General features: G+C 34.8%; 3 protein-coding genes across 3 annotated transcripts in view; 2 read left to right on the forward strand and 1 right to left on the reverse strand.

Annotated features, from left to right (window-relative positions):
• LOC134856751 (exosome complex component RRP4-like) overlaps positions 1-8,866 on the forward strand; it is a 42,994-nt gene extending 34,128 nt beyond the window's left edge. The window contains exons 2-4 of the mRNA XM_063873025.1: positions 6,868-7,042; positions 7,225-7,312; positions 8,185-8,866. Coding sequence (XP_063729095.1) covers positions 6,870-7,042; positions 7,225-7,312; positions 8,185-8,751 — 828 coding nt within the window. The 5' untranslated portion in view covers positions 6,868-6,869 and the 3' untranslated portion in view covers positions 8,752-8,866. The remainder of the gene's footprint in view (positions 1-6,867; positions 7,043-7,224; positions 7,313-8,184) is intronic.
• LOC134856750 (uncharacterized) lies at positions 164-4,576 on the reverse strand. The gene is made up of 4 exons (XM_063873023.1): positions 4,357-4,576; positions 1,212-1,532; positions 790-1,087; positions 164-663 (listed from the first exon to the last, which is right to left on the reverse strand). The coding sequence occupies exons 1-4, from the start codon at positions 4,435-4,437 to the stop codon at positions 398-400; spliced, it is 966 nt and encodes a 321-aa protein (XP_063729093.1). The 5' UTR covers positions 4,438-4,576; the 3' UTR covers positions 164-397.
• Positions 8,867-15,099: 6,233 nt separating the features above from the next.
• Positions 15,100-17,842, forward strand: LOC134856752 (cyclin-dependent kinase 2-interacting protein-like). The gene is made up of 3 exons (XM_063873026.1): positions 15,100-15,469; positions 15,767-16,152; positions 17,665-17,842. The coding sequence occupies exons 1-3, from the start codon at positions 15,103-15,105 to the stop codon at positions 17,839-17,841; spliced, it is 930 nt and encodes a 309-aa protein (XP_063729096.1). The 5' UTR covers positions 15,100-15,102; the 3' UTR covers position 17,842.
• The last annotated feature ends 405 nt before the right edge of the window (positions 17,843-18,247 follow it).

Raw genomic sequence — 18,247 nt, forward strand, 5'->3', positions numbered from 1 at the left:
TAATTTTTATTTTTTTTCCAAAGTTTGCTTTATCATCTTGATACTGATAGGTTAATATATTAGTTGTCTGCTTTCAAAAATAACGAAAACAAAAAATACGAAAACAATAATTAACACTTTTGGAATATTAATCAATTATCAAGCTGTGGTCGAAAGAGTATCACTACTTGCAACGATACGGCCTTTTCTTGCCATGAGTTGCTCTGAATTTTTGTGCCTTTATGTCAATGGTTTTTGCCTGATAGGGATAAATGGCTGTTCGTACCTCAAGAACCTTTGCGTAATCTGTCTGCATGTTTGTTTCAAGAAAGAATCCTGAGTAGTATAGTATTTTTGTAAACATATGAAATTTCCTTGCAATTTGCGAGTTGTCATAATTCGTCATCTATTAAGTTTTTTATTCATAGTCAGCTGAAGTCTTCTCTTTCCGTTCTGTCAGAAAGCCCTTGTTTTTCAAATCAAGCTGACTACCAAAACCAGCATATCTGTTGTCTCCTTCTAGCCATTTCTTATATTTTTCCAAGTCTTCACTCTGTTCCTTCTGTATCAAGTGCTTCATGGGAGTTGATTTTTCCATCAACCTCAGATATTTGTCAACAATCTGTTTTCGCGTTATGTCTGTGTTGTACGCTGCAGCTATCAGAACGAACTGCTGCTTTGTACCTGAAATAAACCCGATGTTGTAATTCTCAATAAAAAACTTGAATCAATCGAGTTAGTCACATTTTAATTTTAAATTTTTTTTAAAAATGATTGAGTTTCTAACTTGAAACAAAGAAGTAAAGATACCTTGATGCATTTCATCTACGCAAAACTTCTCCGGGTGTCGCTTTATAAAATCCGGCGTTTGAATCTTCTTCTCGAAATAGAAGGAACTCTCATCTCGCGAGATTTCTCCAGGCTTCTTTTCCGGACTTGCTTCGCGACGAGTAGACCCCGTATTTAGAGTCGTTTTTTCACCGGCATCATCATTGACTATCGCGTCATCGCGAGTCGGTGTGCCAGTACGAGATTCATTGTCCTTTCTTTCTAAAGGAGACTTATCTTTCGGATTGTTCCGTCTGGGAGGTTGAGATCCTTTTTGATTCTAAAATGAACTCGAATTTGGCTAATTTCTCTAGAAGAAGTTTTTTGGACAATTTTTGAAACGATCTGTTGTTTCCTGAAAACACAAAGTACTGATTTCTCTGCAGCAAATAAAATGTTCTCACTTTTTTGCTAGGCGCATGAAGGCGACTTTGCTGTCGCTGTAAGGCATAGGTTTCCCATCGAGGACTTAAGTCCTTAGTTTGCTCGTAATTGAATGGATGTTTGATCCAGTTATCCTTGCTTTGTTTGCCTCTTTGATCTACATTATGCTTCTTATTGGACGCGTCATTTGTCGACATCCTGGAAACAACTTCACTTCTGATTCGTCGGTAGAAATCGTATTCAGATTCCTCGGTATCAGTGAATGATGTTGATGGTCTTGATTGATTAAGAAGATAGTTCGACTTTGGTCTGATATGATAGTCTACACTGGTTTTGCTTCTCTGAAAGAAATAAAAGGATGTTGACGTTTTTTGAAAGCGCGAATGAATTAAGCATGGATCGTTTACATCTGAATGATATTGCAGATTATAACAAAGATCAGATTAATTTTGGAGAGCTAGTGGACATACTGAATTAATAACCGCTCCAAAACCAAATGTCTTATAATAGGCTAGTAAACATTTAAAACAAGGATCGCCGGTTACTGTACAAGTAGCACAGAATGTTCTGACCACAGTCTTACTAATTACAAAAAAAGTTTGTTCAAATTGGTATCGTTTTTTTTCTGCCTTGTGTGATAAAGGATCTGAACGAAAATATAGAACTTAGTCATATGCGACATTAACAGAAAAAGAAGCGACTTGGCAACAGTTTTTGTAGAAAAATGACTGAAAAAAAATTAAAGTTTTTTTCAATTTTAATTTTGCAGGATTTTTGCCCAACATGGCTGAAAGACTCCTAAAAGTAAGTTACTCGAGTATGGCTTAGTTTTCACGGCTTCAATTAAGCCCGAGACATAAATAGGCTTTTGTAAGCCTGCTCGCTCGCTTTATTTGCTCGAATTTAGACTAAAAATTGAAAGTTTTAACCTGTTTTTCTCGATATTACAACATTTTATTGAAAAATTTTTTATGTTCGAATCACGACTGAAAAAACTCTTATATAGTATTTTGCTCGACCCATTCCAATGATAATTTGCGGTACCTGATTTTTGCGTGGAAAACTAAAAGACACATAATACAAATTTCCTTCCGATTTTCAGTGGTCGGAACAAAAAACTTTTTCTTAAATGCAAGTGGTCTTTGCTGGCCAAAATTTAATTTTAGGGGCTGCCTGCGCTCATATGAAATTTTATCGAATTAGCGCAAAATTGGCCTGATGGCCTTTTCAATCAAGCTGGGTGTTGCAATCGGGTAATAATCTTTTAAAAAAATGAAAAAAAAATCAGATGTAAATTGATTTTTTGTAGGCTTTATGAATTGCTTTTCAATTTTTGTGGGCTTATTTACCGGATCTTTTATTTCAGTTTTATTTTAAATAGTTTTTGATATATTTTTTGTTCCATTTTGAAGAGCGTAATTATAGTTTATTGGCTTTTGTTTTTTTTTACTTTCAAAAACTTGTCTGATAGCGGAACTTGTGTGATAGTACTGTGCAGCTTTTTCAGTTCAATTCGAAATTTAAAGTGATACTTCTTGCGGCAATTTTCTAATCAGGAGGCTATATTGGCTTAATAATAGTATGTGCTTTGACCGTTGATTTGTAATGAGCTAACGCATTTGATGCTTTTTTAATTTATCAATTGAAAAGAAAAAGCTATTTGTTCCAGAAAACAGTAAAAACAAATTCTGCACCGAAGTTTTTCCAAATCAGCATATTTCGCGAATTGCATAATTCATACAAAATATGACTTTACACTTGCCAATTTATTGCAATGCAAGTTTGTGGGGTTGCCGTTAGGGCAAAATTTATGTTTTTGTGCTGTTTAAAGCTACCGAAATTGAGGTTGAAGCTGTGGAGAATGAAAAAATTGCTGGCCAATGTTTCTCGACACCTGAACTAGATTTTTGATTTTTTAGAACCCCAATCACGACCATTAGGACTTAACCCCTATATACTTCCGTTAAAATTGGAAAAAACCTTATATTTCTTTCCTGCTACTCTCAGTAACGTGGTCGGAACAACCAATAAGAAGCTTTGTATTGAAAAGTTTTCAGTAGCTTTATGGGCTTCAACGCAAATTGAAGTTAAATTTTGAGAGTATCGACATTGCAGTAGCGTGCTTACTTCAGGTAGCTAATCGAAACAAGGGTAGCCGGTTACTGCACGTAGCACAGAATGTTTCGACCATAGTCTTGGAAAAAAATAATACAAAATAAACGTTTTTTGAAATTGGTGTCGTTTTTTCTGCGTGGTGTGATAAAAGGATCTGAACGAAAAACCAGAACTTCGACATTCGGCCTTTTTGACATTCAGACTAAAATACTCAAATTGGAATTTTTCGCCGATAGTGTTAGAAATGAAATTTTTGTTTCCAAAAAGTTCTAAAAAACTCCAAAAACTATTCTTTCTTAAGTAAAGCTGTTTAAACCTGTTTTTCTCGACTCTGGGACAACTTTGTGAAAAATTACATTCAAATCACGACTGAAAAAACTTTAATATGGTATATCTTTTGGCCAATTCTGATGATTATTGGTGGTACCTAATTTTGCGTGGAAAACAAGAAACCAACAGAATTTGCGTGAAAAAAAGCCAAAACACACCCGAATACAAAGTTCCTCTCTATTTTATCAATGGTCAGAACAACAACATAGTACACTACATAAGTTTGTGAGGCATCCAGCAGGAGTAGGATAACAAACGATTACCACCCAGACAAACGCCGGATTTTTTTCGCTCCTTATTTTGTCTCTGTTGTTTGGTAAAAATGTTCTATTCTTTGTTTTTTGGATATGATGATTTCTAGGTTTCTTGGAGAATGAAAACTAAAAGTTTTCGCCTATCAAAGCTATGAAATACGACATAATCTTTGAAACCGGTTGCTGCGAGAGTAGCATTGAATGCGATGATTGCAGTATTTGTTACAGAAAGTTTGACATTTCAAATTTTAAAAAAGTAGTTTCATAAAAAGGGTAAAGACCCAAGAAATAGAAAGCTTTGTTGTGCATCTGTTATTTTAAATTGGCAGTATTTTTTTATTCCGAACACAATCTTCACTCATAAATGTTCGAAAAAACGTCTTATAGTTCGTTTCCAAGGAAAAATGATTTTTTTAAATTTTGCTATCAAATTTGACCGTTGCAATTGTTCTACTTCTACCCTTACCTCCAACTGTTGAAGTCTGAAGTGAATAACTGTGGGCGAAAGATGACTAAGCTCTAATGGTCTCTTTTTATGCAGCCTCATTTTGGTAATTTTTCAGTTTCTAGTCAATGTTATTTCATAAAATTTAGAGGAGAGCTGTTTCCGAACTGTTATTGCTGTGGAAAAATTTGTTTTTTTTTGAGGTTTGTTTATTTTAGCGATCAACCAAAACAATCAAGAATTTTTGTGCGCTGTTTTAATCCCGTCGCTTTGCTCTTGGTTTTACCACAGGATAATCTTAAACTAAATCCTCTATCTGCTTTATAAAATTTCTGCCATATTTAGAAATTTATGGTATATGTAAAAGGATAAAAATAACTTACTCAAAGATCACGTCTGTGAAGTTAACTCTTTTCATAAAAACACTATTTTCTTGAGCACCTGCTGACGGTATGATGATATGAAATTTGAACTTTGGGATTTTGAATCTCTTTAAATGGCTCGGATTGATTTTTTGGACAAACTATGAAGTAAGCGACAACTTCGGTGGGATTTTCAATCATATAAAACAATGCATTTTAGAAAATTGAATTTAAACATCTCTTAGAAATTAAGTCGGTGCAAAATTTTTTGAACTGAGATGAAAAGCTTACTGGTTTTATGGCTCTTCGCATACCTTTCTAATAATATGGTCAAAAACTCAATTATTGGCTTAACGTTTGTTGCACAATTCTTAATGGCTCGAGGCTTTATTTAAAATTGTTTTTTAAGAGTATTGAACGTAGTGAACGTAGCTCTGATCTTGCTGATTTTTTTTTCAGGAAAAGTCTCTAATAACCACAGATATGCATTCATACATATTGATGCATTTATGAATGCTCTTTGATATATTTGCACTTTTTGAGTTCAATTGAAGTTCATCTGCTGAAAGTCAAGTAAATAGCACTCTCCAAATACAAACGTGGAAATGGCGCAAAAAACGTGAACGATTTCTAGTTTCGAATTTATTTTAAAGATTTCGAGCGGAATAAAAACTTTACCTGTTGATTCAGTTTTCTCTACTTTATGTTATCAAAAAAGCGGCAGTCATAAATTGTTCTAGAAACTCAAAGAGCTTAAAGGGTATCTATTTTTTTCTTCAAAATTCGAAAGTTGAGATTTTTTCAAGTAAGTCAGTGTTTGTTTTTTAAGAGTAATGAACTTAGTGAAGACTCTTATATAGGTCATGCTGATTTTTTTTAAGGAAAAATTCTTTAAATATTGATGCATTAAATCATAAATTGTTCTAGAAATTCAAAGTGCTTAAAGGGCATCATTTTTTTTCTTTGAAATTCGAAAGCCAGTGGTTTTTTTTGTTTACTTGCGTTCATTACTCTTTTCCAATCTTCGTTTTGCTATGTTTTATTATGTTTACTTGCGTTCATTGCTATTTTCCAATCTTCGATTGTCTATGTTCTGAATGATCGGTCCATTGGAATTGAAAATGAATATTTTGCCAAATTCTCATATCATAAAAGATAAAACTTAAATAACGCCAGAAGTTAGAAGTTACCTGCTTCTTGAGACTTTTCAAAGTGTTGTCCAAAAAATCTGAATCAAAATACAGACAAGAGTATAAGAAAAAAATAGACTTACCTTTCTGATCAGATCAAACTGCGGGAATTTTTTGTTTTTCTGTCAAGCTACTGTCAGAAAGAAGTGAGGCCTTGTTTTGCGTAGTTGTTTTCAGCAGTCATGTATCATAAAGTTCAAACAGCGTGTCAAGAAGTCGCTAAAATGGTTTTTAATGGCTGTTAGAATATCATTTGTATCTGTTTTTTTTTTTTAATTTTCTTCTGGTGTTTGTCCAGAATATAGCTCCAGATAACAATTAGTGGTAAGCTCATAAAAACGGCTTTTAACCACCGTATACTTGTGTTCAGCTGAGCTTTAAAACAATGAACATTGTTTATAAGATGGTTTTTGTGTTGGCTGAAACCGACTCGTTGCTTTGAAGAATTAATAAATGTTTACTTGAAAGGTCAAGTGAAGAGTGATTATTTTTTCTACGGTCGATCAAAACTTCCTTTGTCTTAGGATATACCGTATGAGTATGAAGAATGAAGGATGTAGCTGGATTGATTGAGATGACTAAATATGCTTGGGTCATGTCTTCAAAATTATTTATCCACCTCGGGATGGGAAAAACTTCATCCTGATTTTTTTTACGCAAAGAAAGTCAAGTAGCACAAAATTGTCGTTGGTGGTTGAGTCATATGTAATATCAAAGCTGCAAAGAAGTGTTCCAAGTAGGTTATACAGTTCCAAAAAACCGTAAGAGATATTCGTTTTTTGGCTCATAAGGAAGAGGCGGTTTTATGATTCAAGTTAAATTTAAGCAACCTCTCCTGGAAAACATAATAATGTAAAGAAATGAAAAATTTCCCACTTTTAACTGATTTCGCTGCGTGCACAGCACCCGAGAAACCACGATCATCTTTCGCATTTATCGAACCAATCGCAGATTGAATTGGATTGATAGTCCATTTTTTCAGATGAGTGTTGAGGAGAGTACTCTGGTGTGTCCAGGTGCTTTGATCACGCAGAATCCAGGCTTCATCAAGGGTCACGGGACATACCAGAAGGAAGACCAGCTGCAGGCTACTGTTGCTGGACACATCGAGAGGATAAACAGACTGGTCACTGTAAGACCCTTCAAGAGTGCCAGGTGAGTGAGTCTGTTTACACGTCATTGCTCGAAACTATTGAGTTGAACGCTGGAATGAAAAGAATAAACCAAAGGTTTTTTTTCTACTGCTCGGAGGCTAAAACAACGTTCGCATTTCGATTATATAGTTTCTGTAATATTGTTACAAACTTCGTTTAGCAGTTTGGTTTGTTTATCTTCAGGTACAGTGGAGAAGTGGGTGATGTAATTGTGGGCAGGATCAGTGATGTCGCTCAGAAGAAATGGAAGGTGGACATCTATGCCAGACAGGTAAATTTAGAAGTCACTTGTATGGATAGGCAAAGAGTATTTAAAAGTTAAATCATTGATGCAGCAGCAATGGATGCAGGCGTAAATTTCGTTTACTCTTACTGTTGTTCCGACCACTGAAAGTGGTATGAACTTAGTCTTCAGGTGTTTTTTTTTCACCATGCTAAATGAGTTACCACAAATGATGATCAGAATTGGTGGCGAGAGATATGGCATATTACAGCCCCTTTCATTTGTGATTCGAACGACGAAAACCGCTTCTAATGGTTTCTTATCGAGAAATGGCAGTTAGTATTTTTTTTGCTTTTTAGTCAAATTTCGAGGAGTGGTTTCGAGAGAATGGTCTTATACTAGGAAAAAAACTTCTGTTTATGCCGTAGAAAACCTAGTTTTATGCGGGAAATTTAGTTTTCGAATCTTCTCTTAGTACAAAAAATGGAATTAGTTCTTTTTTAAAATTTGATCGGAACTTCGTGCTTCTTGCAAGCAACAAGGCCGTCTTTGTTATTTTTGAAAATCTTTAGTGTGTCAGAATACCTAGAGTAAAAAAAGATGCTAAAATATGATGGTAACCAGCTTCAGTTAAATGAGTAGCAATTAATCAGACAATCACATTTAGATTCTAATCAGAGGCGGATCTAGGAATTTCTCGAGGGGGCGGATTTTGAAAGTTTTTCGAAAATTTTGTCGACCTTTTTCTAGCTCGACTAAATTGATTTTCTGAGCTACCACAGAACTGAAAAGCCCACACAGCCAAAAAATTATTTTGATAGGCTGCTTCACTTGGAGTGGCTGATCTTTTGTTCATTTGAATACGATAATTTGTTGTGTTTGTTTGATGCGATACTTTTCTTTACCATCAATGAGTTTAGGATGCGAGTCTTCAACTATCTGCAGTTAATCTTCCAGGAGGTGAGTTGAGACGGAGGTCAGTTGAAGATGAGCTGATGATGAGAGAGTACTTGGCCGAGAGTGACCTCATAAGTGCCGAAGTGCAAAAGGTGAGCTCAGAAGACGGGCTAGTACATCTGCACACGAGAAGTTTGAAGTATGGAAAGTTAGGCCAAGGTATTCTTATCGCACTGAAACCGTCGAACATCAAGAGATCCAAAACACATTTCCATAATCTACCATGTGGCGTCAGTGTCATTATGGGGAACAATGGTTACATTTGGGTTGGATCGACACTTCCGGTCGAAGACGAATCAGGAGGTCACGTGATTGACTCAGAGGTCATCCAGAGGTCAGAGCGTGAAGCGATAGCAAGAGTTGGGAATATAATAAGACTTTTGGCAGAAAATGAAGTGTTGATTTATGACACGAGCGTGATTACTGCTTATGATTTGTCCTCAAACTATGAAACGAAAGACTTGATTAAAAAGAGTGTGAAAGATGAGTTGATTGTTATGGTTAAAATGAAGCTGGCTACTCAAATATGATAGACCTAACTTTGTTTTCGTTGAATTTATTTTATCTATGAACTTATTGTGTTATATTACGGAGCCAATTTTCCAACGTATAACAATAATAATGTCACACAGTTATAAAGAAACTTTCACCTATTGCTTATGAGCTCTTACATCAAAACAAACCAATTATTAGTAGTTCAGACTCTTATAGGTCGTGATGATTTTTTTTCGTTTTTTTTTCAGGAAAAGTGTCACGCCCAAAATTGAATTTTTGCGGTTTGACTTTTGATTTTTTTAAATTCTGTTTATTTCTGTTGCCCAAAAACGTAATCGACTTCTAGTTACACTTGCGAGAGCAAGTGTCTTGTAATCGGGAGCTAGACTTTTTCCCGTAAGCAATTTTTCTTGTACATTTCTAGGAAATTGTGAAGTTGCTGTAGTATTGAACCTTAGCAACTTCGACACGTTTTCCCTCTTGGCCTAGAGCTAACGCGGATGCCTTTGCACCCTGAAGTTTTTGGGTTCGAGGCCTGGCCGGACCATGTTTATTTCAGTATCAATGACATAGAAAATTTTTTCCAGGACTTTCATTTATCTGCTTAAGTTTTGTCGGCCAAGTTGCCTTATCGGGGATTTTTTTTCGCGATATTAGCAGTTTTCGTCATAGCTGTAAACTTTTTTTTGGCTTACTTCTGATGTTTGTAAAATTAATACTCCTTCCTGGGGATAGTTTCCTTGATTTTCCTCTTATTTTCTTCTTCGCTTAAAAGCTTATTCGACCTTAAAGATTTCGGCTTAGCTACCTGATTTTGTGTCCCCTTCGAAAGCAAAATTGATTGACTTTTTTGAAACTTCAGTTAGTTTTGTTGCAAGATTTTAAAACCTAATTTCTCAAAAAAATTTTCTGGTAAAAATTTATTATAGTATTTTTATTTTCGGATCAATTGGCGTCTTCTCACTTGTTGTCGGCTTAGGTGCCGCTTGGTAAACACGTAAAGCTTATTTAACATTGGTGGTTGTGTTTTTCGAATGTGTTTTACTCATTCGATAAGCAAGAGTAGTGCAATCGGGTACTAAACTTTTTTTTCCCGTAAACAACTTCGTTCACAGAATGGACGAAATGAAATGGTAATTATTTCAATAGCACCATGGTAAGTGCAGTGTGTATTAGTTGCATATTTGTTACGGGATTTGGGTTTCTGTTAAGAGTTTTTTAAGAGTATTTTTGTGCCGAAACTTTTTGGTAGAGTTTTGGCGCTGGAAGAGGTCGGCTTATATTCTGAATGTTTTTTTTCGCTTAACACTCTTTGGTTTTATGTGGGAGTGATTGAATTCTAATATGAAGTTTAAAATTAGTTAAAATCAACCTTTTAGATTCTTAATAAGTAAAAAAATTAATTATAGAAAAAATTTCAATTTTATCAAGTAACAGAATCGATTCAAAGTTTTGATGTTTCTGGTTGTTCAATTGGTTGTATTTATCGCATTCTTTTTGGTGCAGATAATTAGCTAATTCGTTTTTTCGCTCATTTTTTGTTAAGTTTTTCGACAGTTAATTTTAAATTTTTTCCTCATTGGGTTCTAACCATTTTTTAAAATTAGCCTTTTGGTTTGAAAAACGAAGACAAGCAAGCCTGAATCCCTATCAAATCAGAATTAAGTCATTTCAAATTGTTCGGTAATTTTGTTCAAAATTGCTAGAGCCATTTGTTGTTTTACTCTATCAACTTGAATTGCTGTCTGCTACTTTTCCTGATTAACTTTTTGTATTCCTTTAGATAAAATTAGATTAAATGTGGTAAAATTGTAACGCACTAATTTTTTAGTTTTAATTTTTTTTGTTGTCAATTAAAAAAACGTTCTTTTGAATTTTTTTATATCCAGATAATTTTGATGCGTTTCTGGACTCATTCATTTTTAAAATGGCTCAATTATACCTCTTTTTTAACCTTTGTTCAGCAATATTAGTATAATTGCGTTGTTTGGTTGGAGGTTTTGTTCAGTTTTCTCTTTCTTTAAACTTGATTTTGTCGGAGTTTCTTTTTTTAGGAATTAAAGTCGGCATTTGTTTTCGGCTTCAGAACTTCAAAATCATGTGTGTTCATAGCAGCGTCTTTTTCTTGTTCCGTCCTCTTTTTTGATTCGAGTTTTTTTTGAGCAATTTTTTCTTTAAGCAAGCAGAATAATTGTCAGATTGTGAATTGTTTTGTAATTGTTTTCGACGTTTTCTCAAGAGAGGTGTGTAGTTTCAGGTGAGTTGTGTTGATTTTTTTCAGTCTTACTTGTTCTAATGGTTGCAAAAAAATTATATAATTGTTCGCTAAAAGTACTTTTTTATCCGAAAAAAAATAGAATTCGTTTTTTAATGAGTGTGCTGTTTGCTAATAGTTTCATCGCGTGTATTCTGCATAGCTGGTCACCTTGAAACGTCAGTTGGAGTCAAACTGATATTTTTAATTGTTTATTTTTCAAAAATGTTTTCAACAATTTTCCAATCTGATTTATCAAAACTTTTTCTAGGCATACATTTTTGTCTATCGCAAGTAGTGTGCGAATCTCTACTCCGCCTCTCTGTCTGAAATTATTTTCATTTTTCCTAAAAAGAACTTTTTTTCCAATTTGGGATTTCCGTCTCATTTTTTATTCGCAAGCTTGCAATGCTGCGTTTGGGTTGTATCACAAGTGATGCGAAGCTCCTCTTTGCCTCTTTGTTTTGTCGAAAGTGGAAACTAGCTTTAAGGTTTCCCAGCGGAAAAAAAACTTTACTTAATAATCCAGTTTTCTAAAATTGGATTAATTTTATCAAACAAGCACCAATCGTAAATTTTTCTAGAAATTCAAAAGAGCTCGAAGACCATCTTTTTGTTTAATTCGAAAGGTAAAAGCTGATTTTTTTTCAAAACAAGTAGGTATTTTTTTCTGTTTCCTTGCGTTCTTTGATTTTTGCGTAAAACTTTTTTGAAATAAATTTGATCATACTTGATTACTTGTTTATTGTGTACGCTAAACTCAGCTCTTCCATGATGGTTTTGTGATTAGTCACCTTCCTTTTACCATCCGAAAAACGCCAAAATGAGCCTTTCGTAAATTTTTCTACATTGTTGTAGTAATTACAATAATTGAGCCGTGTAACAAACCTATACCGTACCTGAAGGAAATTCAGAAGTGACTGAAACTGCAACAACTGAAAACCTTGAACTTACTGGTGATTTGTTATTGTCAATGAGCTCTTCTGAATTAAACGCCCAACATAGTCTTTTTTTCGCACTTTTAACATAAGCAAACGATGTATTATGTTCACTTTTACCAATCCAGCTAGCATAATTTAGGGCTATACAAATAGGCTTTTTTTTGCTGCATAGCGCTTGAGAATTTGCTATTCAATTGCATATGTTGTATCCGCTTTATTTAAGGTTTGTTGGAATCCAGCAAGGCCTGACAGGACAGTTAAAAAGAAATAAGACTCAAACTTCGAGGGACGGGTTGCAATTTTTTTAAGAGTCGATAAACGTAGGCAGACTCTTATATAGGCGATAATTTTATTTGCGCTTTATTTCAAAAGTTTTTTTACAGAAGTTAATTCATGCGTATTTTTGCATTTATGAATACTTCAAGATATATATGCACGATATGATTTCAATTCATTTTCATCTGCTAAAAGAGTTAGTAAGTTTCGCGATCCAATTACGAAAGATTAAAGGTCACGAAAACGTGATCGACCCCTAGTTTTGAAATTGGAATTTTATTTTCAGATTTCCCAGCGGAATAAATATACCTATTGACCCAGTTTTCTCAATTTGAGTTAAATTTATAAAAATTGTGTACACCATAAATTGTTCTTGAAATTAAAGAGATGTAAAGCCATTTTCTTTTTACTTTGAAATTGTAATGTTAAAGTTTTTCAAAAAGCAAGTCAGTGTTTCTTTTATAATTCCATGCGTTCATTGACTCTTTTCTTATTGCCTCTTGGGGCTATTTTCTAAAGCTTATTGCTCTCGTATTTTCTTGCATATTAAAAGTGTTCGCCATTTTTTACATGTCCATTTGCCCTTGCCATAAGCAACGGTATTGCAACCGGGTACACTTTTTTTCTCGCGTAAATAGCTTCGTGCTTAGAATGATCAATTAAGAATGAACTTACAGATTTTAAATAGTTCCGGTGCCATATACATTTTACGTGTTCCGCTTTTGTAGGCTTCACAAATGCTTTGTAGGCGTTACATGCAGGTTCTTGTAATGTTATTGTTTTTCTCTGAAAAATTGTCTGATTATTTTCATAGGTCTAAACTATGTCGATTTCTTGCGTTTTTTTTCATTTAGTTTCCTGTCCGTTTTTTTTAAAATTGAAATTGATTCAAATTTGGCAATTTATGTACAAAAGTTATTAAATAAAATCACCGAAACCCTTTTGAAAAACCAAAAAAATTCTTTTCACAGAGGTAATTTGATATAAAATTTAACTTCCTTTTGAGCACCATTCTGTATTTATTTTCCGTTTTGGTGAAGATAATTGAGCATGAGTTTATGAGCAACTTTCTTGGTATAATTTTTGATCAGTTTTTGTCGTCAACTGGTTTTTTATATTGGTTTAAGTGCGTTGTTGCGTATTTTTCTTGCAACGGTAACCGTTCTAAGGAGTAGACTCGTGTTTAGAAAGCAGAAATGCTATCAGGTCAAAACATACTTTTTGAAAAAAGCTCAGTTGTTTTTCACTATGTTTTCTAATACACATTGTTTTTCTCACGTTCTGTATAGTTCTTTTTAATTCAATTTTGAGCAGTACAAAATTAGTTGAGCTTTTTTTCTCACCAAGTATTTCTGTCGGTGACGAAACAAAACGGAAATAGATGTCTGTTTGTTCGGCTGCGTGGCTTCTGGTTTTTTTTTTGCCCCAGCTCGTATGGACTTAATTTCTATCTATTTAGCGTCTTAATTTTAGTCATATATAAGAGAAAATTTTTAACTGCTTCAGGTCGCTCAGCTATTTTAAACTTCGAAGAATGCCATATCCAAATTCATTTTTCCGCATTGAAGGTTTCCTTGATCTAATTGGTTTCGTCTTGTTATATCAATTTAGTTGACTAATCTTATGTCCTCTGAAAAAGCGGAACTAGGTTTTTATGCGTTTGTCTGCATCGGAGAGGTCATAAAAGTGGAATGTCAAAAATCATATCTGAAAAAAAAATTGAATTGATTTTTTCCCTCTTAATGTTCGTCTGGAACATAGCTTGAATGCCATGTATTTTTTCTTTGAAATTCGAAACTTGAAGAGACCGGTAGAGATATGTAATGACTATTGATTAGATGACTTTTTTTTGTTCCATAGTGCCCATTACCCGAGCTTTAAACTAGGTCCTTACGCGCTTACGTTGTACGATCAGTTCCCTTTCCAACCTAAATTACAGCATTGTTTTCAATTTCAACATTGTGCTTTCTTTAAGATGATATATTTTCTCTTTGAAACGTAAAATGTTAAAATAGCTGACGTGCGTTTTGATACTAATATCCAGCGTAAAGGCTTGAAACTTAATGATACTTAAAATCTTGATACTTGATTCTATCCAATTCTTTTGCATGATTTAAGGCTTGCACCTGGAATTATCTTAATACTTAGCACGTAACTGTGCCATTCGATTTTGGTGGAATCGCTCATACGCGAAGGACCGAATGCGCGAAAATAGAAATCAGCGAATCGGATTTCAGTAATCTGAAATTTGGAAAGGAAGCAAACATTTCCAGGGACTGAATATTGATATTGGCCGCCGCCGCCAAATTTTCACTGACCGCCGCCGAATTGGAACAAATTTTATGTTTCAATGGTTTCATTATGAAAGAAGCAAAATATTGCTTCATTTAATTCATTTTAATTGAATGGCAACTGCTTCTTTTTAAAAATTGACTTTCGGCTAATTTTGTTTTCGGTCCTTCGATCACGAGTTTTTTTGCCCATTCATAGAATATCCCCCTATAAGAGCAAAAAATTGAACTTATTTGAGCTGTAAGTTCTCTTAGCGCTTGCATTTTGTTTACGTGAATACTTTCTCATTTTTCACAAAAGAAAATTTTGATGGTTTTACCAGCGAGTCAGATTACAATGAGAAAAAAGTTTGGTGAAATCGAAGGGGCAATTCTCATGCGCAAAGGACCGAATGGGCGAAAAAACTCGTGATCGAAGGTCCGAAAACAAAATAAGACTGACTCGCTGGTAAAACCATCGAAATAGTTTTTTTGTGGAAAATGAGAAAAGTATACACCTAAAGAATAAGTGACTTGCGTCCTTTGTAAAAAAAATGCAAGCGCTAAGAGATTTTACATCTTAAATAAGTTCAATTTTTTGCTCTTATAGACACAAAAAGCACTGATAGAAATTTTTAGTTGAAGATGAAGACACCAGATAGTACTTCAAGTTCTTCGAAATATGAGGGCTGTTCATCAAGAACAACCACACCGTGTACACCTGAAGCTCATGGAAGTAATAAATTGGATAAACCAATTCAAGATACGGATTTGTACGTACATGATGTGTTCAAAGCGAAACTGATTCTTAACGAAGCAAACGTCGATGAAACAGGTGACATGATTAAGACTCCCTTGCAGGAGCAGAAATGTCTAATTTCTGCGAATAGTAGTGCGTCTTCTGCCAAATCACAGCCGAGCTTCTCGCCTCTTCCTCTCACCCCTTCCCCAGCGAGTGTAACTGGGAAGGGGTTGCAAGGAAGTGCGAAGGTTATTCGAAATGGAATAGCTGGTAAGAGGCACATGAATCTAAATATAACCTGAAGTCAATGAATAACTGGATCCTTGGAGTTTTAAAATGTTCTTTGGTTTGCTAGCTTGTTACTCATGTTTGAGACCTGGAAAGAAAATGCTGCCAAAATAATGAAAAATTGATAATTATGGGAAATTTCAGCTGCCTCATTTTTCAGAGAGATTGAATCTCAAAAATACAAAACGTAAATAAGATATAATTTCTTTTGATAATAAGATATCTTTTGGTTAACATTAATTTTTGGGGTTAAAATTATGACTTCATTTTTCACCACAGATTTGACAAACTTGTCTTTAAACTGGAAACAATTACAGAATGATAGCTACTCTCAATTCGTGAAGGTACTCGATCATGTGGCGTCGTATGAGAATGAGGACAATTCGGGTCCAAGATTCACCAAAAAGTACGACGAAAAGTTGAATAAATTATGTGCAGCTCTTTCTGACTGTCTGTCTAAATTGCAAAAAGAAGTCAATTCTATGCGAGAGATACAACACAGGTTTCAAAAATGCGAGGACTTGCAAAGAGCTCAGTTTGAATTGCAGCATGAAAGTTTCGGAATTAGTGCTGAGTTGCTGAATAAATCGATATTGTTCTATTCGTGGGAGATCAATCAGTTCGTGGAAAGTTGTTACAAAATATTGAAGGCATATGAAGTGCAGGTAACTAATTTTATTGTTATTCAAATTGCTACTACGGCCAATTGAGAAGCTGAATACAAACTTATAACTTTGCAATACCCAGTCAAAATTTCAATAGGTGAGTACTGTGCAAGTTGCACAAAGTTTCGATCACAGCTACTGCGCAAAAAGAGAAAAAATTGAAAACAATAATCCAATTCTTACAACTTACACTCGTGAGAGCAAGTGTCTTGTAATCGGGAACTAAGTTTTTTTTCCCGTAAACAATTCTTAATTATCTGTACGAAATTGAAGTTGCTTTATTAGTTAACCTTAAGCATCTTCAAGTCTCCATTCCACTTGGCTTGAGGTAACACCGTTGCCTTTGTACCCTAAGGTCTGGGTCCGAGTACCGGGCGGACCTTTTTTCAGCATGTCTGAAAAAGAAAAAAATGGTCCGGGAAAAATTGAATAGTCGGACTTCCGTTTTCTGCTTATGTTTTGTCGGCTTAGTTGCCACACCGGGCAATATTGTTGTGCTGTCATCAGTTTTCATCGAAGATGAAAGCTTTTGATTTAAATCTGTAATTTGTAAAATCAATAGTCCGGAAATTGTATTTTTTCCTTTGTTTTTGTTTTTTTTTCGCTTGAAAGCTTTATTCGGCCTAAATGGCTTCGGCCTAGGTTTTATCGACTGAGTTACCTTATTTTGTTTCGCTTCAAGTGCAAGTTTCGCTTCAGGTAGTTTGTGTTGCAAGATTTCAAATTCTTAAAACTTAAATGCTCAAAATTGTGACTTGACAACAATTTCTTATAGTATTTTCTGTTTTCTCACTATCTATCGGCTTACTGACCGCTCGGTAGATACTAAAAGTTGATTAATACTGGTGTTGTGTTTTTCGAATTTTTCGGAAGTTATTATATTTTTTTGCCCCATTTTTTTTGTTATTTCCGTGTCATTTTCTATTCGCTAGCTTGCAAAGCTGCGCTTGAGTTGTATGTATCGCAAGTGAGGTGAAGCTCCGCTTCGCCTGTGCTTAAATTTGTTTCGACGCAGTGTGCGAGGTTATTTGTGCGTGTGTGCTTCAAGAACACGTTAGTTACTCATAATTTCAATAGCTAAAATCGATTGTCTTTGGAAGTAATTATCGACTGTCATGATTATTAAAACTTTTTCTTGGGTTCTTGCTTGCTTAGCCTAAGCCAAGCAAAAAGTTGGCAAAATTTTATTTGCAGCTCTACTGGCGAAATAGCTCGTTTCAATGTGATATTACTCGACGCCATTTTATGCGTGGTGCCTGATTTTCCATGAAAAAAAAAACGCCAATTATGTTGCTTTCCAGAAGATGTGGTCGGAACGATTACTCGTAATCCCTGAACTATTTAAGTTTTCACATCTTTTCATTACCAGCATGAAAGCAATGGATTAGCTTTTGGTGCTTTCCAGCTTTTAATTAGTGGAAAGTCAGTAGAACCGCATGTTAAATTCTCTGGCTGAAATAATTCTTTGTCTAAAGGTATTCGGGTTTTGAAATTTTTTCCGATTTATTTCAGACGCAATTGCTAAAGAGACTATCAACAGACGTCATTCTTCTACCATCTGAACAAATGAACAACAAGGATCTACGAGTGTTCTACCTTTCTGCATGGCTACATACACCATACCTCACACAAGAAATCGAAGCAAAACTTCACCTAATGCAAATTGAAACCGGACTGGAACCTTTCTGAAGGCTTTTTACTGATGTTATTTTAGTTTTTTTTTTCGAATAGAAAAGATGAGAGGGAGAAGTAGCGGCTGATTCGTTGTTGTGAGAGAATGCAGGTCCTTCATTCAATTTTTGTAAACTGAAGTGGGCAGGCCAAGGTCATAAAAATTGACTGAGAAAATAACCAAATGATTTTTCACCTTGCTTAGTCGATTATCTATAATTAACTAGAGTAAGACTTCACTAATAAATTTACAGAACTGGCTCGAAGATATGCGTGAAATCTATGTATGAAAATAAACGTAGGTGGTCTTCGCCGCCCAGTTTGTTTTGACCATATAACTAGTCGAGCTCGTAGACGAGCCGGTGAGTCGACGAAAAATTGGACGAGACGACGAAACTAACAACTTTTCACTAGAAGTACTGTA

The sequence above is a fragment of the Symsagittifera roscoffensis genome, chromosome 1, assembly GCF_963678635.1.
Source record: "Symsagittifera roscoffensis chromosome 1, txSymRosc1.1, whole genome shotgun sequence".
NCBI lineage: Eukaryota > Metazoa > Xenacoelomorpha > Acoela > Convolutidae > Symsagittifera > Symsagittifera roscoffensis.